We start from the raw sequence: 23610 nt of genomic DNA on the forward strand, positions 1-23610 counted from the left end.
TCATACCATGAATTTTATGCTTCTTCATCATTTCACTGTATGTCTTTTGTAAGCATTTAAAGTTGTTATATATTGTCTGCTAAGGGACAATGGATATGATTCTTTGTTTTGCTGCCATGTTATGAAGACAAAAAACAAAATTAAAGTTTTTTCATGGGTTTGAACGGCCCATTTAAAGTCCACTCTTTTATCCAGTGGATAAAACTTGAAAATCGCTGCTCAGATACGTTAAATCTACACCCATTAAGCTTGAGATATTTCACAAAGACCCAAAAATGTCCATTTCTAGATGTATAAGGCTGATAAATACCCCAAAATACTCACAGCTGTAAACGCAGGTGAGAGGCGACTCAAACATGAGGGAATCTGAAAAAGTTCAAGGAGCGTGGATACCTGTGATTCAGCTCTGATCTGTGATTGTTTTCCTGTTTATGTGCGTCTCACACAGCGAGCGCATAGTTGGCAGAAAGCCTCACGAGCTGCTACTAATGTTTCACTGGTGCACATTACAGCTAATTGAAGTGCAGCAGCTGTCAGAATAATTCCATGCCGATGTTTGCAACTTGGCAGCAAAGGACGACACTCGGCCGCAAACTCTTCACAAGATCGAGTTTTTTCCCCCCCTTCTTTGCTCTACAAATTAAAGTTATGTCAACTAAATGCTTAAAGAGAAGCTGAGTCCGAGACGACTGGAAAAAGCATTAACAGAGAGAGAGAGAGAGAGAGAGATGGATTTGATTAAACTAGATCACCAATGTAAAAATTTCGGGAAGCTGGGAATCATGAAAAACTAATAAAAATGACAGAGATTATTATCTAAATTTATTCAACTCAAACGCAGCACTTATGCACAGAGGAACATAGTGTGCATCACTTTTAAGGAGACTATATTAAATGAGATTTAAAAGGGGCCCTTAAGGAATATTTGATGCAATCGTGAGCGATTCCCGTTTAAATCCAGCCAGTCAAGCTGCTGCAGCTTCTCCACGCTTTTGTTGGTGCCGAGCGCATCCACGCTGCGGGAACCCACTGGACCTCTGGCTCGTCCAGCTTCTCGACGTCGGCCTTCAGCTCTCTGAATGTCGCGGCGACGTCTCCGTTGACGATCACTTTGTCAAACAGGTGGCCGTACTGGCTGTCCAACATCTCAGCCTGGTCGAGCATCTCCTCAAAGTCCTCCTCCTGTCAACCCAGAAAAACACCCCCAACTATTTGAGCACCCTGGAAAAAGGAAGGTTACGTCCGCTTTGTATTCACTAAGCAGTAGGACACCGGTCGGTATAATTTGTATGTTTTTTGTCTCCAGTATATTCCGCACTATTGACGGACAGCGTTTCCACTGCCAGTTGGACTCTCACTGGCCGAGCGTCGTACTGGTTTGACGACAACCGTGCTGGTACGTCTCCAGCTTGTCTCTAGCTGTCATGTTTTTTTATGCCCCGATCAGTGGACTTTGTTGCTTGATGTCAGTAGATAGAAAAGTGGAAAACGGGTATATAAAAAAAGTTAACCCTTATTCTAGGGTTTACTTCTAAGAATATGTTAGGTGCTTCATAAGAGAGGCACTAGGAAAGTTGACACGCTATGAGATACTTAACCGTGATTATTTCACACCTAATCATCTTTTTAAAGTGGGTATGCTGGAGAACAGCTTGTGCTGGAAAAATGGAAGAGTCTTGAAGGTGCTTTTATCCATGCAACGTGGGTCCGGTCCTTTAGTTCAGCCCTTTTTGGCAAAAGATAATCAGAACAATGGGGAAATGGCTTGGTATACCTTTGCCTGAATTGGTTCAGCTTTGTTTTTCTGAGGCAGGTCAAAGTTGCTTAAAAATGTCCAAATATGCATTTCCTTTTGGTGCTGAATAGTTTCTGGAAACGTCAAGATAGACCTTAGTGTAGGGAATGGATAAAAACGGATGAAACTAATTCTTTTGAATTATTGATAGCCAAATTACAGGACTGAGCGGAGTCTTTATATATATATATATATATTTAAATAAGTAGTTTTTGTAGAGTTTACAATCTTTTAAATTTTGTTGTGAATGTGTGATGTGTATATGCACCTTGGTTTAGTCTTTCCTGTTATTTCTTCTGTTTTAATGCGCTGCTAAAAATTCAATACACGTTTAAATAACCAAAGATATATTGGCAAAGATCAAGTAAACAAAAATGAACGAATCAAGATTTGTTATTTAACAGAACAAATTTCAATGGCAATAACCTGAATTAGTAATACAAATTTAAGTGTATTGTGTATTATAACCAACTCTCCCATCAATCAGTGGACTGTGTTGTTTGACCCCCGTAGATAGAGCAAACTGGTTTATTGGTTGTATATAAACCAGTTTGTACAGAGCGTTCTCTGGTGACCCAGATGACCCTTAACGCCATGATTCACTTGGTGGTCTTGTGGCTGTAGAAAAGCCCAAATCATCACTCCTCCACCGCCATACTCAACAGATATTTTGACATGTTTGTGCCAACGTTCTCTCTTTTGCTGGTGCCAAAACTTAATCTGCTTTTGAAGGGATGAAGTCGTCTTCTGGCAATCCCTCTAAACAAGGAATACTCATTTCCCTGTTTCTGATTGTCATGTCATGAAGTTCAACTGAAGTTTTGGTTTCTTTGGTTTTTTTGCATTTTTTTTTTTTTAAGTATTTCCCGGACCATCCTTGGGGTAAATTCTCCCAGACATCCATGTGAAGACTGGCAACTATCTTGAATGTGTGAAAAAAAAAATGTGCATGAGAGTGGCCTTGTAACCCATCCTAGATTGACGGGCAACAAACAATTGCTTCTTTGATGTCATTGCTAATGTCTTTACATTTGCTAAAACACACCTGTATTCTCCAAACCAGCAATCCACTAAACCACCTGAATTCACAGAGGTCCTCGCTGTTGCTGATGGTTTTTTGAGTTTAACCTGAAGCGCTCAAACACAACAGGATTCAAAACCATGACCGCAGAGCTGCACTGGTGAGGCATGCCACAGCAGTTACATGCTCTGCGTAATGGCTACGAGACCTTTTCAGACCAGATGTGGTTCCAGTTGAAAGCAGACTTTTTGGATTGGCTCAGACTCTTTGAAGGTTTGGGTTGTTGGTGTCAGGCAAAGCACCAAAGCCTTGCTGCATCACGGTTCTAATGAGGGCCACACGGACAAACAGAGTCCGACAGTAAATGTGAAGCCATATGGTAATTAGGAAAAAGCTTACTTGTCTTTCTTAGTAAATGTATGTGCACTCTGAGGGGAAAAAAACCCTACAAGATAAACTGAACCACCACCTGCTTTCAGTCATTGACTAGAAACATTGCACATCTACAAAAATGCAAACGTTTTTCTGGGCAAACGGCCAAGGACCAAGAAAGCCACCCGCATAGTACCCGTAATGTCTCCTGTCTCTTTGGAGTGTCTAAGAAGCAAATTACACGGTTAAAGCAAGGTGTGTGCCTGGTTTCTAACCCCCACATTGGCCTGCAAGTGTCAAGGCATGCAATAAGCACCCGACTTCATATAACCAGTTTCAGTGCTGTTTCAATGTTGGTCGGAAAGCCTACTTACATTCACTAAATCCAAGACTGTGACAAGAAGACCTAAAATCACTGATCAGTGATGCTCTCTTGGGTCATGGATGGGATCGTACCTACCATCAATGAACTTGACTGAGCTTGAGATATTTTGGAAAGAATTGCTTCAGTTCCTGGTGTAGGCAAACCCTAAAACGGTGCTACATTTACACCAAAAGGTGGTTTTACAAACTGTAGACTCATGGAGGCTGAATACAAATGCACAACACACCTGTCAGACATTTTTATTTTTCTTTTTGCAAAAAAAGAAAAAGGTATTAAAACTGTATACTCTTTCTTGCAGTTCATAATAAGGCTCATTATGTTGGTCTATAACATTTATCAATTATATGCTCTGTCTCACAAAGTGTCCCTATCATTGCTTGGTAAAGTTAGCTCATAATGTTATTATGGGCCCCTGATATAAAAGTATGTGCTGTTAGCTTGACATCTAGTTGCATCTATGTTTGACTGCCTTTTAAATTGATTATGTAGCAAAATTTTGGGTAACTTGTATAAAACAGAAATGGTATTACAGTAACATAAAAAACACAATGGTTTCCCAACACTATGAGATTGCCATGACTGGCTAAACTTTAGCTGCTAACGCTGTTAGCAGGTAGTATTTGCTTTGAAGCTATTAACTGTACTGAGTGTCACTACTTACAACTCTCCAGATAAGAAAACTCTCTGTGAAAATAATAGAATTAAATGCGTGAAGTTATGTGGGCCGCACAGTGGAGCAGTTGTTAGCACTGATCCCTTGCAGCAAGAGGGTCCTGGGTTCGATTCCTGGCCCAGGGCCTTTCTGCATGGAGTTTCCATGTTCTCCCTGTGCAAGCATGGGTTCTCCCTGGCTTCCTCCCATAGTCCACTGATAAGTTAATTGGTCTCTCTAAATTCTCCCTAGGTGTGTGTGTGTGTGTGTGTGTGTGTATGGTTGTTTGTCCTGTCTGTCTCTGTGTTGCCCTGCGACAGGGTGTACCCCGCCTCTCGCCAAAATGTTCGCTGCAGATAGGCACCAGCACCCCTCCAAACCCCACTAAGGGACAAGGGTGTTCAGAAAATGGATGGATGGAAGTAGTTATGTGAACTGACAAGTATCCATATGTACTTACTGAAAACATCCTGACCTGCATACCGTCTTCATCACAGACAAATTTAGCTCTCCGCCTGGTGAGGCGCAGCTCCTCAATCATTGGCGGTTTCACAAACACTACGTATGGTTTGAATTCAGAAGTGTAAACATGCTTTATTTTCTGCAGAGAGGGGAAAAAATAACAGAAAAAGGATAAGGTCAGATGAATGCATAACATAAAAGAAATGAGGATTAATGGTTTGTGAGCATTTTTTGTCTGTCAATGTAATTTCAATGCTATATTGTAAAAGAAATTGCAATTCGTACGAAAAAGTTTTGTTACGGTAATTTTTTTTTTTTTTTTTCAGTTTTTTGCTTTAATTTCCTTTTTGTAAATCCTGTATGCTTTCGTGATCCACTTCTGATTTGGGCAACTTTTTCATAACCAGTGAGTCAAATCAGAAACATCCCTCAGAAGATTCAAAATAAGACACGGACCTCTGCTCTGATTGGCTGATAGATGATGATCGCTAGCTCCGTGGCTGAATATATAATATATGTCATGTAGCCGTTTACATCTGTCGCTACCACAATTTTTAATGACTTCACCCGTGAACAAGCTCAGTCACGTTACTTTAATTTCATTTCTTATTTAATGGAAACACAGCAATTGAGAAATTGTATTTTTTTGACATTCGCAGAACATCGCCAAAGATTTGTGCACATTTGTAACGAAAACGCGGCGAGTGTTCATCAAAACTGAGTGAACGTGTTTTTGGTGGGGTTATGCTTACGCTTGGGTGAACATCCAGGAGGCAGACTTTGCCTTCAGCCATCACTCTCTGCACCGAGTCCAGATTTGACCCATAGTAGTTACCTCTGTACTGTCCATACTCTACAAACCTACAGACACGGTGAGGCAAGCAGAAAACTGGGTAAGAAGTCTTCGAATGGTTGAATAAGACCTGCAGTCGGCGAACAGCTCAAGTAGGGCCACTTATCCCACACCTGTGGTTGAGGATGAGCTCTTCAAATGCCTGAACTGAAACAAAATGATAATCCAGGCCTTCGCTCTCCTGCCTCCTCTTCTTGCGTGTCGTGTCTGCAAAACAGGAAAAGAGACGGGACACCGCTTTGTGTTCGCGGGGAGAGAATTTACGCTGCGTGCCGGACGTAAAAGCTGAAAGTAATGAAACCTCAAGATGTGCAACTTACACGGCACACTGACGCCATAGCGGTCCGGTTCCGAGATCACCAGCCTCCTCTTCAGCTCGTTCACGCCAACCCCGCTGGGCCCTGGAGACACGGATCAGAACACGGTATTCTGAATGTGGGTTTTAATTCTCAATATCGCCGTGCAGTAATGCTTTCCTTGAGCGGAGCCCAATGGCAAATGACACAGCTGTCTTTATCATCAGAGAATTAGAGAGCAAATGAAAGTCAGACAGACGGAGCTCTGATTTCATTCGAACAATGATGCTCAAACAGCCTTCTGTCTGATCGGTCTTAATGCTCCTACACTCTCTGGAAAAGCCATAGCATCGTATCTAAATGTACCATCTGCAAAGCCGTGCAGTATCAGTGTCGTTATAATGTAGCATACGCAGGATGGAGTCACACACACACACACAACCACACACACACATGCACGCATGCAGGCATTCGTCCACTTGTTCAGTACTGTAGCAGCTGGGATTGATGCGCGGCCAGATTGCATCGGTTTCTATTGGGGTGCAGTCTAAAAGCAGGATTCCTGTCATACCTGCCTTTTCCATCACTGGGATCCATGAGTTTGATGCATAACCAAATATCCAGTTTATGGACTTGCTACTCTTTCACCGCTGATGTGCTCCACAGCTGCTATGCAGATCTTGCAGAGGACTATCATCAGGCCCGTTGGAAGCTCTCCAGTCTTAATTTCTTTGTAAGAGCTACAGGGTACACTTATCATGCCGTCTGGCGGTAAACGGGTCTTTACCTTAAGACGAAACGTGTAAGCGACGCAAACGGTAAAGGTGTTCTTCTAATTTGGTTTAACATCCTCCATCTGGTCCTGGATTAGGACAGAAACGGCCTTCATTGTCTCGCAAAAAGGGGAGCCCCGGGTTTAGGTTTTTCCTGTCTGTAACTTTTCATTGCCTGTGAGCGATATATTCCTAATGATGACCTAACGATGTCGACTGTCCCCAGCGACAGTCGACAGTAAAACTGGACCCGGAGTCGAGGTTAGCCCCAATTCAATTAAAGGAGTCTAAATGTAAATCCAAGCTGGCTTAAGTGTTCCAGTTTGATGATAAACCTTCTGGCGGACATCGTAAGGGATCTGATTCGTGAGCATTCGTCTCTGTCCTCCCAGTCAGCTGTCTTTTATCTCTTCCCTATCTGACCTTGCTTTTACATCTCTTCAGCTCTTGGTGTTTCTCGCCTTCCTGTCTTTCACTTTTTCACAATTTACTTTTTCTTCCTCCGCCTCCCCACATTTCCTCCCTTGTTTTATTCCCCCTCGGTTCTTCCGTGACCTTCAGTTGTATCCTATTATGACATTAAAAAGACCTTTGGCGGCGCTCGCGGTGGAATTCCCTGTGGGGAGATAGAGCTCAAAAATACACAGAGCAGACCTGCAGGATTGGCAGGAGGAGTGAATGCGGGGTTGGACCGCTGCTTTGCTTAAGTGAACGCAATATATTTTGACTCACAGATTTCTGACACTGTTTACGTGGGTCTGATGGAAAGGGATCATTTTTCCGATCAAAAGTGGAGACATAAATCTTCATCAAGGCGTTACTTTTTTCTTTAGATCAACAACAGGCTCGATATGTTTTATTCAAATAAATAGGACGAAGGTGTTTTGTGTTCCCGCTTAGCCATAAAGGGAGCAGATATAAAGCAGAATTCAACGGACCACAGCACCACGGGTTGTTGTTTTTTCCACCAACTTTCACCATTTGCAGCACGTCAGTGTAGTATATTACAAAGCTGATGCACATCAGACAGAAATCCAGCCTTACAGATTCATATGCAGTTTTGTCTTTTTTTCACTTACCAACCAGGACAATGAGGCGTTGTCTGTCCTTTGGCTCCTTATGGTAGGGTACCACCTCTATATAAGTACGGGGACAGACTGCACCATGAGTGTCAGAGCTCCACCTCCGTAACTGAGCAGGTTTCCTGGCTCTGCTGCTTTTCCGTCCGAGTCGGAAGCTCCTTCTCAGACCGGCTGGAGGAATAAAACCAACAACAGTCTTTAAAGCGTCTGAAACTGCAGAAATCTAAACTATTAATTAGCCAGTTATAGCTAAAGCTATAGTTACTCATAGCTAGCTAATAACTTCTTTGTAAGAGTTACATTAATGAACATTTGTGTAAATGTGCCAGAATTAGCCAAAAGGAGATTTTTCATCTGTTGTCCTTGGATAATGAGTAATGTGTCTCGCTAAAAACAAACAAAGGTTACACAAATGACTTAAGTTTTGTCAATAAATACAATCAATACATCAGTAAAAACAAAGTAAGGAAACTACATCACAATTATTATAAAAAGTACTAAATTAATCCTGTGTCCAGATGGTAAAAACTCAGTTATTCAAAACTTTGACAGGTCTGATGTGTAACGTCGTGCTCTGTGTGACGTAGCGTCAGAACCGTCTGCTTATGAACCCGCCATCTTTTTCTCCTCAAGCAGAAACGCAAAACCCCCGACGTTTTTAAAAGCTCAACGTTTTAGATCAGATCAAATTTTCATAAATCCTGAAGCAAAATTACGGTCATTTGTTTTGACGTATTGCTTCTTTCAGGGACTGCTCGGGTCGTTCAGCGTCGTCCCTGGCGGCGGGCCAGTCGGGAACGGCTTGTTTAACGGGACAAATTATAAAGCTCGGCGCTAAACACAGAGAGGGGAATTACTGAGTGGCAGACTGCGAGCGGCCCCTGCTTCAGGAGCCATCGGAGTGCTGGCGTTGTGCAACGCGGCAGCATGTCTCGGTGAAGACACGACTCGGTCCGTCACGCTTTGCTGGTGTTCTGTCTGACTTCCAGCTGCTGTAGCGCGTCTGTGGTCTGGCTCCTTTGGTCGGCTCACGATCAGAACCACCACTCTGGTGGCAAGGCCAGTTGCCCTTTTTTTTTTTTTTTTTTTACTAATTTTAACTCCTATAGCATGTTTAAATGTGTTCCTTTTGGCCCCATAAAGAAGAATGTTCCTCTGTGGAGAAAAGAAAACATTAAAGGGGCAGTAATATGTGAAATGGATTGTTTTCTTATCTTCATATCACGTTATGATGTCATTTCCACATCAAAAACACACTTGGAGTGTTGCTTTGATTCTTTCATTCATGTTTGAGAAATCCATTAATCTCCCGCGGCAACCAATCAGCTGTGCAAAACATCCGGGTGGACCTAGCCCCGCCTTTGAGGCGCAGCTCACCCTCGGAGTTGTGGTTTCCAAGGTTACGAGCTTCTGTGTCACAGGGTAGCCCTCCCACTCAGCTCCTTCAGACTAGCCAGCAGCAATTAGCAAACACCTGGTGGAACTGAGCAGCTGTAGATCTCATCATACGAGCTACTTCTCAGCGCAACGCTGGTAAAAAAAAAAAGTTAAAGGGTTAACAGAGGAGCCATGTTTTGACGACTTCCTGAAGGCGGAGTTTCAGAAGAGCTTTTAAAGTGACAGAGACCTAATGTCAAGGTGTTAAATTATGAAGTCAAGTTTGATATATAGCAATTTTATGACAACTCAAGTTAACATAGTGACTTGATTGTGCTGTAAAATGGCACTGTGTGCCTGGAAAGCCCCTTCAAACACTTGCGTTGAGTCTGAAACATAACATAAATTCATATTTCTTCAATCTTAAGTCTTTCTGTCAGAGAATCTCTTGGTCGTTTGCAAATGAATCCTCCTGCAGATCGTTCTGGACATGCTGTAAATGAGTCTTGCACTGAGCCAGTACAGCTGAAATGATCTGAGTTTCATTCTGCATCACAAAAGACTTGAAAACTTAAGTCAGAGAACAATAAGTGATTCTAAAGGATATTATTCCATGCAGTAGTCAGATGTTGCTCATGATGGCGTTGTTGGGTTGTTTTTGAAACGTACAGCTGTGTGAGAAAATAAGAGCATCCCTCAAGATAGGTTTGCGAAAATATTTCATTCATTCATTTTAGTCTGTTTTGTGTTATACTATGACACTCTCAGGGTGTACAATGACGTTTCTACTTTCGTAAATACACAAACGCACACATATACATGTATTAAAAGGATGCATTATTTTTATGGTGTATTTTGTTTGATGTTTTGTGGCAGTGAGCTCCATTCACGCGTCGCACTAAACGTCACTGTGTGTTTGCTTAAACCAGTAATCCGTGGATATTTTTTTGCTAAATGGAAGTTTTTGGTAAATCATAGTTGGTGATTTTACTGTAATTATGTTATTTAGAAAATGTATCGGTGCGTACAACCATCACATCAGACGTCATTAGACATTTTGTAGCACTTTGATGGATTGAGCTGTTTAAATCTCTTCAGAGACTGAAGCCGGGAAACTTTTGCTCTCTGAGAGAAACACAAAGTTCAGACTATAAAGCTTGCTGGAGATAAATTACATCAAGACATTATGAAATGTCGCTGACTTTGAGAGACGAGTGTAAAACCTTCAGACGGAGACGTTTTCTCACTCGTGCCATTTTAGCCTCCCAAAGAGAGGAGGGTGTCCTAACTTTATCCTTGTCTAGAAAATGTGTTTTTGTTTCGATTTTTTGCTCGATGAGCAAAACGAAATTAATTTCCCTGTTCAAGTGAAAAAAGTTTTGCTTAAACGTCAGAATGTTAACGTTTCTCGATAAAGAATTTAAACATTTAGTGATGTGGACTCCTTTCATCAACACCATTTTTACTTCTGAAACCCAGAACTAACAGGCGAGGTGTGAAAGTGTCCGGTGAGTGATTTCAGTCCCTACGGTGGTTTCAGTTTCACTCTTATTCCCTTCCACATGATGTCTTGCAGCACTTTTACAGACAGAACTGTTGCTATGGCAACATACTTTCCACAGCATTTGCAATGCGAGTTTGAGATTAGGTTCAGATTTGACCTTCATCCTTCTGTCTTCCAACATGTTTGTCAATTTACACTAAGGTAACAATAGTGGATCCGTTCCAGCTGATGTTACTTTGATAAATAAATTCATCACCCTTGTAAATATAAGTTTGCAAAAAAGAAACCCACATGGTTTTGGTTTATTAATAGCACTTATCGATAACTAAAGAACATATTTTAGAAATTATTTGTGGAAAATTCACCAGTTTGCTGATTTTATTTTATTTTTTTTATCCAGCAAATACCCAGGACTTCAAATAACGTCACATAACTCTGTTATCGGCTGGCATTTCCAAAGCAGCCAATGCAGGAGCTCCGTTCATTTTCCTTGGAGCTGATTGGCTGTACTCTCAAGAGCGGAAATAGCAAAAAGTGTGGACCTTAGCTTCTGTGTTAGTGGTGAAACGGCTTCCACTGGGTGTATTAATGGCATATTTGGTGTTTGGATTATTAAAATAGGCAGTTCTAAGTATCTCTGGAGACATTTTGAAGTATTTGTGGATTTCAGACATTAATCCTTGTGAATATGACACCTTCTAACAGGGCTGAAGATAATCCAAAAGATTAGCAGTCTTCTTTGTGGTTTGGTTGAAGTTGAAAATATGCACTTTAAAGCATCATGTTCTGCCGTTCCACAGCTGAATCACTTCAAGAACACTTTTATTGTTGAATAAAATAGTGAAAAATGTTTTAAAAACTGTCTTCAGATAGGAGTGAGTGTGCTCTGAGTGTCCAGCGTCTCACCGATGTGGATTCCTGATATGGCTCCGTAGTCTACGTCCTCTGGGACTGGAAAAACTGAAGGAGAGAAACAGATAATGTGAAAAACCTTTACTAAAAAAAAAAAAAAAAAAAAAAATGATCCAGAAACATGAACCTCATGCTCATTACAAACGTTCTGAAATACGTTAGCCTTGTAAAATTTAAGTAACTGTGAGTACCGTATAAGGGAGCCCGTTCAGTTCATGGATACTTTTAACAATCTTACTTGCAGCATAGATACGGCTCGTAAAAATTTCACATCTTAGGGGAGGAGGAGGCAACCTTGAGAAATACACACTGGTCTCGGAAAAGTCAACGTTTTAAAATGTTAAACTGCTGAAGCGATTCATCGCATGCGCATTTATTTTATGAGTTGTGCCAAAGGAGAGCTTTCAGAAAAACAGAATGCGTACTGACGGTACCTTCCCTGTCATCTGCCGAGCATGTGGAGAAAAAAAAACACACAAAGTTATTCTCCTGCACTGGGTTCCACTTCTCATCCTGGAAGATGTTCTTTACAAAGTGTTTTATGCTTTTCAGGTGGTGTGACTTTATGAACTAAAGCACTGGTGTCCAAACTTTTTCTGCTGGAGGCCAAAATTGGCAAATTTAAACAAATGGCGTGGCACAGAATTCATTAAATTAAAAATGCAAAAATTTGCTTACGATGATTTTTTTTTCTCCCGACGATACACAGATTTTATAAAAAAAAAAAAAAGTTTATCATTAAAGATCCAAAACATGAAAAAGTCTTCAGACAGTTGCTTTATTAAAAGAATGGCAGACAATTTCCAAATTTTTTGGGTCAGCAACTGTTTTCTGTTTTGTTGGCCAAATTTATACCATTCTTGACTTGTGGTCAGGGACTGAAAAAAATTCTTTGACACGCCAAAAATGGCCCCTTAGCCACAGTTTGGACACCCTTGAACAAAAGCTATCACCTGGCGGCTTGATGTTCTGAAGCTTGAACAGAGCTCTGGGTCGCTGCAATGCAACTCTTCTGCAGGAGTTAAAAGAAACAGAACGGATATTTGTTTGATTTTCTTTCCCAAAATTCAAGCGACTGGCGGTATGAGAAGATCACCTTTCGTGCAGCTGCTTTGACGGGACGAGGCCCGCCCGACCGCTGCCGTCTCCGAGGCGACGGGCCTGCCACCAGGTGTCGTCGTCCGTCCCGACGATCTGGAGGACGTCGCCTCGTTTGAAGGCCACGGCCGCGTCTTTACACGGGACGGTCGGATCCTCCGTGGGATCATAGTCGAACAGCGCCCGCACAAACACCTGAGGAATGACAGTTTATTATTTTATTTATTTATTCATTTTCGGCTTTGAGAACCCAGAATGGTGAGAAACATGGAAAATTACTTCTTTTTTTTCCGTATGTCTGTCCTCTGGCTGCTGTTTGAACATCTGTATTCTGACAAGAAACGCAACATTTTTTAACTTCCCCCTATGTGTCATTTTTGAAAAACGACTCCAATTATTGAAAATAATTTGCGAACGCTGCCTGCTCTCAGGTCCGTTTCCAGCTTCCCCGTCCAACCTGCGCGGCGCACAACAGGGCTGTGGTCCATAACTCTTTCTGAACACAAAGACTGTAGAGCTGCAAATATTTTCTGCACAGCATAACAATTAATTATTTTTATTTAAATAAAAGGAGCCCAAACGGTAGACGGTGCCAAGGGATTCTGACAGAATCAACAGATGTCGAGGAGGAGGCTGTGGTATATACACTGCAAAAACACAAACTCGAACAAACAAGTATTTTTGGTCTCTTTTCATGCAGATATCTTAGTACACTTGAAATAAGACAAAACTAACTTATAAGTAACTTTTCAACAGGATATAGGAGCTCGTTGTAAGTCAGCAATTCCTTCAAATTGCTAAAATATTACATTTATAACAAGGAAAAAATGTTTTGTTATAACGTGAAACTTAATTTTTTCTCTCACCAATAATAATGAATTATTTACTTAAAACAATCTCATATATCTTGCTGAAAACTAACTTGAAATTTACTTTTGTCTTATTTCAGTTGTACTAAGATGTTTGCACAAGAAAATATCTATTTGTATATTATCTAATGCAAGTAATATGCAAAATCTAAACAGTTTTATAATTTGTCTCTAGAAATTTTGTGTTTTTGCAGTGCAATGACAGCTAACTGGATGATAAAATAAAAAATTAACCAAATGAATCCAACACAAACAAAGTAGGGCCTAATTCTTTCCACTCCATAATTTATGTGCTACTTTGTGTTGCTGCGTCACATAAAATCCTAATAAAACACATTGAAGTTTCTGGTTCTGACAGAGTGTAAAAGTTAAAGGGATGCAGATTCCAGTCGACTCTTCTCCATAAATTCATGTAGCCATGCTGAATGCTAAACGCTAAATGCTAAACAAAAATTAAAAACAAGGCACGCAGCATGAGGAGTGGCTTCATTGTTTGATCTACCTTTGTCACACGTGATGTCATTTCCTCTTTGGTGGATCCAGGAATGATTTTGAATTTAACTGCACCCTCAGAACAAGCCTACACAGAATAAAACACAGAAATCTATTTCATGTTCAGGATATTCAAACAGAAAGACTCAAAACTGGAAACCATGAAAAAAAAAATCTGTTTATATATATATATTTTTAACCGGCTAATTAATAATATTAAAATGGAAAGTTGGTTGGAAACATAAAGTGAAATGAACGGTTTAAATAAGTCTGATAACTTTCCAGTCAATCTTCACTTTATATTTCAAAAATATTTGCAAAGATCTTAGTTATGCATCAACCACAAGATACACAATGAAAACATATGATAAAAATGACAAAATCAAGGATAAGAAATAGTAATTACTAAGAATAAAAAACTTAAAGTAACAGAAACCAATCAAGTATGGTAGACGAGGAAGCTCTTGAGATTTATGCATATCTTATAAGGAAGAAAACAAAATAAATAAATATAATTTATAAAAACACTAACGTTGAAACCATATCTAGCAAACGCGTTGAAAACCTAGTTCATTTTAGAAACCATCTTAAAGCCTTGATGCTGCGGTTCAGGCTAAAGGAGACACGTGAGTTGATTTAAAACTCAGATTTCAGTTGGAAATCCAGAAGTTTCCCCACCGACCCAGTCTCCCTGTCCAACATGGCTGCCACATGTACGCATTGCAATGGAAGTTGCAGTAATATACTTTTTATTTGCGCATTTGGACTGCTTGCATCTCTCTATGGTAGTCGTAAAAATAATGCCGCAGCGTCACTTTGCAAACACATTCTTCTTTAAAACAGGAAAATCGTAACAAGTATCCGGCTTACAGCTGGAACACGGTTAAGCTGAAGACATCCTTTAAAAGGCTACAGGAGCCTGTGTAGGACATTATTTCATTGACGACTTGCAGTAGCAACTCAGCGAACCTCACTCGGTTTCAGCTTTACCACTCACAAACTTATGCTTTGCTGTTTTTGTATCACACTAGCAGTCATAAAAATGCAAGCTAAAGCAATATGTCCTCTTTAAATGAACAAGGAAGAGGAAGAACAAGGACCAGCAGAAAAATGAGACAAAGAAGTGACGTGACTGACCAGGAGAGGAAGGATTTCTTTTGGCTTCCTGTGCTCCAGTGAAACTCCATTCACCTCCTTCAGCTCGTCACCTTCATGAATCAGGCCTTAAAGACACATCGCGTCATTATTATTATTATGTTTGGAATATGACTAATTACTGAACTCAAACATTTTCCAGCAAAATGCTCAGGTTTTCCTTTAGCTTTTCAGAAGAAGCGCTCCAATCTTCTGGAGTTCCCGAATTTGTAGGAGGCGCAGAGTAACGCCAAGCTTTCTCTGTCACGTTTGGTGCTGCAGGCTGCCGGTCAGCTGGCTCCAAGAAGGTTGCTGCATGTTTCCCTCGCTTACAAGAAGAGCAACATTGCTGAAAAATTGGTTTGGTTGCAAAAGTGCCAGACCTGTTGTCAAATTTGTAATTTGTAGCCAAATTACGTTAATTCAAGATTTCCAAACCTGCAATTTATAGAAGAGCTTCAAATTCCACAAATTTTTGATTTATTTAAGAGCGGTAATCATAAATATTTGTAGTTTGATGGCTGTGTTTGCAGTTTGGTAATTCTGTTTGCTGTAATGTAACCAGATTATAATCGATAATGAAACAAAAGTTATCACCTATTTCCCAAATTTTTACTTTGTTTGCTTTGAATCAATGTACTTTGGCTCTGGAGAAACGACCTAAACAATGTATGCACTGATATTTTTTATTTTTTTTTACTCAATAAATCATTTATTTTTAAAGTGACAGCTGTCAGTGTGGGAGAGGGAAATCTGTTCAGCAGCAGGATGTAGGCTAGCTGATGGGCTGAGTCAGGAGTTAATCTCAGCTTGGTGCAGGTTTGTTTCTCCGTAATAGCACTCCGCAACCTTTCCAGTCCAAAGAGCCATTTTCACTCTCAGCACAGTAACATTAAACTCATTTATTACTCAAATGTCACATGACCTTTTGGAAGGGAGGGAAAAAAGTGAAATATCTTCTGTAGGGATGTTGTCACTGTTTTCTTTCTATTTTTAGGCTTTGAAATTAAAAAAAAAACATGAAACTTGGTAATATACATATGAAAACGGATACAAATGTTTTCTTCTGTGTGACGATTATATTTGTGGAAACATTTTTTAAAAATCCATGTTTCCAACCTACAGACAACAGTAACTTTCTGTTGTGTAAATTCGATGCAGTTATTCAATGACAGAGGAGGAATTCACACTAAAAATCCACATTTGTTGTCATATCTGTATTTACAAACATTGGTTGGTGCTTAAAGATTTTTAGTCAAAAAGATTAAGAGGAAAAAAAAAACCAACATTTTGTACAGCATTTAAAAATATAGAACGCAGATCTGCTAAATTTAATAGTAGTGTTAAAGTATCACTATCACCATCATAAACTACAATAAATAACACATAAGCAGGATTAATTAGACCATGCTATGTGTTTTTGTGCGTAAGCCGCTTCCTCGTGAAACTGTCCTCACCGTCTCCAGTCAGAGGCTTCTTCAAATTGGACGCAGTACGGACTGCTGCAGGAGACCTTTGAGGGATCTTGAATTAATATGAGTTTCAGGAAACATTTCATGTCCCCTTTGGGATCAGTGAAGTGTTTTTGAACTTGAATTCTTACGACTCTAGCAGTCTGCTTACCGCTCTTATCGGCTGAGCCTCCTCTCATGATCCTGGCGACGACGATGGCCCCCGTGGATTTGTCCTTCTTAATTGTCGCTCCCTTCATTCACACACATAAAAAGAAGAACCGACAAACGGATACAGAGTGAAGATAACATACTGAATTTATCGCAGAAACGCTTCGAGCTCAGCTCATATATTTGGTTTGATTAAAAACAAATCTTTTTTTTAATGATTTATACGCCTTTGTGTTCCACACAACGAGCCGCACAAAAGCGACGTTATTTACAACAGATGTTATTGATGCGGCGATGCAAGAATGGAAACAGCATCTGATGCAATGGGCGGGCGGGCCGGCCGGCAGGCTGGCTGGCTGCAATCGGCTCGCGCTCGGGTGAAACCCTGTTGTCTGGAAAATGGGAGCATGTTGGATCGATCAGCGGGACGAAGTCAGAGGAAGGTCAGCCCTCTCTTCCAGGCTAGCGTCGGAACCATCGCAAAAATGTTCACAGTTATCCGTCCAAAAGTGTCTCTCAAATGCAGAAACGCCAGCAAAAATGCGTATTTGATAGATGAGTCACAAAGAGATTTTTTTTTCTTTTTTTGCTGCTATTCCAGAGATGTTAATGGAAGTTTATCTTCTGGTTTGCAATATATCTACAAAACCTGGCAACCTGCATATTTGCATATTCACTAAATCTTTCATCGATTCTCTACATTTTAAATGTATTTCTGAATATTTCTTCTGTTGAGTCAAAACTGGAATATGTTTATGTTTCAGATGGAAAAACTTGTCCCAGTTGCAAACTAAAAAAAATAATCCAGAGTTGTTTTTTTTATATTATCTTATTTTCACTAAAACGACAAATTTCGAGGTTTTGTGGCACTGCTGAACATCTGCCGCTCTCGAATCATTGCAGGATGTTTTTCTTCCCCTCCCGCCTTTTCTCCTTTACTCAATCCAGGAAACTTTTTTTTTTTTAAATTAAGAGACAATGACATGGAATAAGTAATAAAGCAGAACATTTGAGCAGCATCAGGAAAATGGCCCGTGATTAAAGGCCTCCAAGCTAATCAATGCGCACTAGAAACAGAAACATAAATTAACCCAGGCCTTCTAAATCTGCAGTGCTGCTTTAATGACTCAATTATGATGTCAGTGTTTGCATTATTTCACTTTAGATAAACAGAACAGCTGGAGCTGCGGTGTGTCGTGTGTCACAGTGATATGTAGCAAAAAGAGCTGTGGAAAGGAAAAAAAAACAAAACTTGGACTAAGAACGAAGTTAAAAGTTTAAACACAAAAGCAGCACAGGCTGCCGCGGGAGTCCTATAGGTTCCTTTTAAATGATTCTTAGCAGGCATTTTTCTTGGTATGAATGCGTTTTTGAAATCACACACATATACACACACACACACACACACACACACACATATATATATATATATATATATATATATATATATTATAATATAACCATGAGCTCCATATGTCTCAAATTCTGAGATGTGGCTGGATAACTTTAAGAAGCTGAAGCTTTTTGGTGCAGCTGCATTAAATGCCAGAACAGCCATAATGTAATAAATGAATAGTTATTACATTTTTAATATTAAAGTAAAAAAAAATTATTACTCATTAAGGTATTTCATGTGAAATCAATTAAAATTAGAAGTTTTTATATCTTAAAACTATTTGAAATTAGCTGTCGTGGTTCCTACGCTGCAGAGTGTAGCGAGAAAAAAAAACTGTAGCTCATCGAATACACTGTATTTATAGTTAACGTTTGGCTAACAAAATGTTAATTGATTATAAATATTGATTACATTAACTATATATTTGATTATATTTTTTTAATACTTAATTTCCCTGCTAATGACTCTTTTAGACCTCGAAAGCCTACAGTGTTTCTAATAATTTATGATTATTCCATCTGCATTTTTGTGACACCTAGCGGTGACTTCGGCAACTGCAACCAATTTACTTTATCTTCCTCCCGACCCGAGTCTCTCATCTTACAGCCATGCAAGAAAACCAATACAATTCAAGTGACCGGTATATTACGATTAATCTTAAACAGAAATCTGAGCAATTCAAATAATATCCTGAATAAATTATAAACGTTTTTGCACTTCCATGTGGGTTTTTTCTTAGCAATAGGTTTAGAAATAAATGAAAACTCTTTATGTAAAAATTTGCACTGTAAAACAATAAAATGAAGTGAGAAGTCCGAGATCTTTTGTTGATGGTCTGATTGCAGATTGACTGCCACACAAATACTGACCAGTGGCTCTTTGGTTTTCACAAGGCTCACAATTTTCACTGACTCTTCATCTTCCTCCATTGCATCATCAGGTAGGGGTGGCAGAGCAGGTTCAAAGTCTCTCTTGGCTACAGAGTCATGGGTACGCAGAAGACTCTGGAAAAGGACAAAAAAAAGACTGTAAATGTGTTCAAGGCTTCCTTCACTCTGACTTTTGTCCTTTGTGTCGTTTTTTTTTTGTCACTAATTGCCATGGGCTGTCTCATTTGTCGCCTGAAACTCCAAACACCAAGACGGTACTCTGGCAAAACAAGACAGAAGTCAAACTTGTTAAGTTTAGTGGCCAAAAGTGGTACAGTGTGTGAGTCAGAAAAAAACAATTCACACATCAGATGGCACCTTCCAGTAGGAGAGAGACCCTCAACATTACAGCCAGGGCTACAATGGAAAAGCTTAGATCAGACCATGTTCACACATTAGAATAACCCTGTCAAAGTGCAGACTTAAATCCAGTGAAGAATGTGTTGCGAAACTTGAAAAGCAATGTTCACATGTTGAGTCTGGAGGTACTTTGCAATAAAAAAAATCCCTAAGAAACTTGTTCCTTGCAAAGTTTGTTCAGATAAGACTCAAAAGACCTGCATCCAGAGTTTCTGCAAGTTTCACTGACTCAAGTTTAAGACTTTTTTTTTATGAATGTAATTTAGTCCTAGTAAGACTACTAGCGTTTCACCTCCTCATCTAAACTTCTGACTTCAGAGTTTGTGACGCATCAGATGCTGCTTTGAGATCTGTGCTCGTTTTCTGGGCAGTTTTAGTCTCGCTATGTCAAAACTAACATTTATGGGGTCTGTTGAGGCTTTTGGCAGCAGCTTTGTACAGGATCGTGCAACAGGTGTGAGAAGATTAATATTGTCCAGTCAACTGCAGATACATTTTAAAGTTACCCAACCAATGACAAATGCAAAAAAGCTAGCTAGGTGGAAAGGGTATATTAGCTACTAGTTCATTGCAATTAATGTACAGATTGGAAACAGGAATGAGTTAGTGGCGAAGACCAACGTAATCCAGCCATCTGCCAATAAATGTTAAAGTTTCCTAATCTATCTATCATGGGTTAGAAAACTTTTAATTTTTAAAATTTAAGTTGATTAGCTAGCTAGCTAGAAAGGGTATATTAGCAGCTAGTGTTTTTCTCCTCAAAATCCATATAGTATCGTAAGGGTTGGAAACAGGAGTGAGCCAGTGTCAAAGACGAATGTCATCTAGCCCATTGTCAATAAATTTTAAAGTTCTGTAACCCATGACCAATCTAAAGAAGTTAGCTAGCTGGCTAGCTTGAAAGGGTATAGCAGTTAGGTTTTTTTCCCCGTACAAAATTTGCGTAGCATCATGCAGGGTTGGCAACAGGAAGTGAGGCAGTGGCCAAGACCAACATCGCCAGACAACTGTAGATAAATTTCAGCCTCGCTTGCCAAGAGTCCTAGAACGCAAAGAAGATATCTGCATGCGCCTCAAAAATAAAATAAAATAAAACATACAATATATGTAAATAGTTCTGCCATGACCAATTTTAAGACCTGTGATTAACCTATTTAAGTGCAACTTCCATTTTTAATGAACTTAAGACATATTAAGACCTTAATTTTACGTACGTAAATTTAAGACTTTTTAAGGATTGGCAGACACCCTGTCCATCTGTAATTGCAGCAAAACACGTTCAGTCAACGGGGCCATGCATTTACAATATGCACTACTTTGTAGAGTCTATCAGACCAAATTCCTCTAAACATTTGCTTTTGCGAGACGGTATCAACCGCTGTTTTGCTTGCGGAAAAATATTATTCAGAAAAGCCTTTAATCTTTCACTGCGATCATGGATTAAAAAGTGGAGATTTACCGTAACGAGGAGGAATGTGAATATGGGAAACATCTGCTCGTCAACTTCATTTTTACCAGTCAGACAATCCATCTGTCAGTAACTCTCCTGGATACACCAAAGTCCATCAGCACTTGCTCTGTTCAGAAGCTGCCAGCGCGTGAGCAATTCGGCTCTGGCTACTTTCATAAGGTGTTTTTTTTTCTTTTCTTTTTAAGGAAACAAACATTCATTTACAGCATTATATCCAGCATCGCTCATAAGTATGTGTGAGCTCCAGCGCTGCGGCCAAGAACATTAGGGCTGTTTAAACAAACTTTAGCTTACCGGCTGGCTTTGACTCCTCATAAATTACGAAGAAGAAAACACACACACACACACACACACACACACACAATTTTTGGCAACACATTATAAACGAAAATACGTTCTGTGTGCATTTATGAACGTATGAGTGCATCTGAGACACGGCTGTCAGCAGATTCGACATAGGAAAACATTCACCGGAGCAGTCTGGGCATCTCCGGGTCCGCTGTAATGAACATAGTTTGGAAGAACATTAGCTTCGGTGCCAGTGTGGTTAAAAGATGTCAGCACCTCCTGGGGGGGCGGGGATGTGGTGAAAATCAATTTGAATACGTTTTACTTACTGCTGGATTCATTTGTCGCTGCGTGTGACTCATGTTTGACTTTATTGTAGGAAACAGAATGCTGTCGGTCATTATAGCTCCTGTGTTCAGTCACTCTAGCGGAATGACTCAAATGAAGTGTGTTAGCATGAAAATTAAACTTTTTATTATTATTATTATTTATAGATCCAATGTCAAGGTAGTGTGCAATGAAAATACCTCCGCTTCTAACAGCGTTAGTTGTGAACATGCTTAATTCACTGTAATTCCTTTAAATGTGAACCGCCCAAGCGGATTAAAGTGAGAAAGAAAATGTCCGTGACAGCTTGTGTTTTAGTAATTACTAGGTTTACCGCTACAGTAACGTAAACTGTCATTTGAGTCTGATTAGACAAGCCATTAAAATATCAAGCAGATGATGAGTAACAATGAACTTTGTGTCACAAAGCCATGCTATTCTGGAAACTTTGGGTCATACCGTTGACACTGATATTTCTCAGTTTTTTTTTTTAATTGCACTTTAATGTTTCTGGTCATTTTTCAATGGTGATTTCATTTATTTAAGAAAAGAAGCTGATTACAGACCTAATTACTGCTAGACCTGAAGATTTTTTTCTAAAAAAAAAAAAAAAAGACAGAAAGAAAGAAAAATCACTTTCTAACAACATGATGTGGGCTAAAATCAGCACATCCTGCCTCCGAACTACAGAATTTCAAAAACAGATGGGAAACTCTTCTGTCTGTTCATCTGGAACGGGTTACACGGCCACTTTTAAGACTTTGGGACTCCACTGAACCACAGTGAGTGCCATTATCCACAAATGGAAAATAGGTGAACCCTCCCAGGAGTGGCTGGTCTACCAATATTACTCCAAGAGGGCACTGACACCTAAAACAAGGAGGCCCAAAAGGAACTAAGAAGATTAAAAAGCAGGAAAATGATCCAAACCATGTCAGCAAATCCACCTCTTTTTTGTTTATTTCACAAAGGGGAAAAAAATGTTTTGGATCAGCCTAGTCAAAGTATGATCACTTGAGATGGTGCTAAACAGGCTTTCCATGCTTGAAAACCAAACTCCAATGTGTCTGAATTAAAACATTAAAAATGACATTCATGGAATCAAGGTGTTAATGTAAACCAAAATGTGTCACAGGATCTTTGAAATGAAGTCATCAAACGCTGGATGTTTCTGACCTACGACGCGTTTATCATACCCACCAGACAGACAACAAATGTTTTAATTTACTTTGCTTTGTTCAACTCATCGTCCACAAATGGAAATCGTGTTATATATCAACCAGAAAGTCTCTTACAGTTTTATTTTTGGCTTCACTTGGGGTGAAAATCTGTCAGACTTGATAAGAGTCCAGTGGCTCAAACTGGCAACGGAGAGCCAAAAATGACTCAGAATAGAGAATTATCCAACGTTTTCAAATCATACGATGCAAAAAAAACAACAAAAACTTCCACTTGAGATCTGGTCATCTTAGTTAGAAGAAACTTTGTTGTGTTTCATACTCTGAATCCAAAGTTCTCTCTCTTTGGGGTTTACTTGACTTAAAAACCCCCCGAACCTATCTGCTTTTGTGGAGTAAAGACCTTGACAAAACAATATTTTTAAATACATTTCCAACTAATTTCTGAACGAAATTAGTTAAATGGTAGCCTAACCCATCTTTAAGATCGTCCTCGTCTGGCATCAAAAATAAAGGGGTATGTTTTAGACGTAAAATGTTATCAACTTCGTAATAAACATTTTGAATTCATTCTAACATGTTAACTTTTCTCCCTAAACCAGGATTGATTGATCGGCCTGGTCAGTATTAGGACATATTTAACTGGGTCCAAATATTCCTTCATTATAACATTTTTCTATTTTTTATTTTTTTATTTTTTTTGGCATCTCTTGGAACCTAAACTATGCGAAACAATTTCTTTTATGTATTTTCATGACATCACATCTTTTACGCGTCTTTTCCTTCGGTGGACAATGTGTGATTTGACTGGGCTGAAGACTTGTAAAATGTTCGAGACCACACAGACTTTTTAAAAGCTAAATGCATCAGCATGGAAAGAAATAGTTTTTCACCTTAAAGTGAGGTTTGGAAATAAGTGTAAGCAGTTCTTTGACTTCATCTCTCCATCCGTGGTACAGCAG

The 23610-nt window shown here is 39.6% G+C and overlaps 1 protein-coding gene across 1 annotated transcript; it reads right to left on the reverse strand.

The window, feature by feature from the left end:
* Window positions 1-809: 809 nt before the first annotated feature.
* On the reverse strand, window positions 810-21453 carry LOC106908056 (MAGUK p55 subfamily member 7-like). The gene is made up of 15 exons (XM_088014741.1): window positions 20844-21453; window positions 18965-19099; window positions 16701-16782; window positions 15081-15166; window positions 13954-14031; window positions 12581-12777; window positions 12438-12496; window positions 11910-11930; window positions 11479-11532; window positions 7689-7862; window positions 5861-5941; window positions 5654-5747; window positions 5440-5548; window positions 4686-4826; window positions 810-1182 (listed from the first exon to the last, which is right to left on the reverse strand). Exons 1-15 carry the CDS (start codon window positions 20913-20915, stop codon window positions 952-954), a joined length of 1614 nt encoding a protein of 537 aa, XP_087870867.1. The 5' UTR covers window positions 20916-21453; the 3' UTR covers window positions 810-951.
* Between the last annotated feature and the right edge of the window lie 2157 nt (window positions 21454-23610).

Source organism: Poecilia mexicana, unplaced genomic scaffold (assembly GCF_051168715.1).
Source record: "Poecilia mexicana isolate PSO_F unplaced genomic scaffold, ASM5116871v1 scaffold_17, whole genome shotgun sequence".
NCBI classification, from domain to species: domain Eukaryota; kingdom Metazoa; phylum Chordata; class Actinopteri; order Cyprinodontiformes; family Poeciliidae; genus Poecilia; species Poecilia mexicana.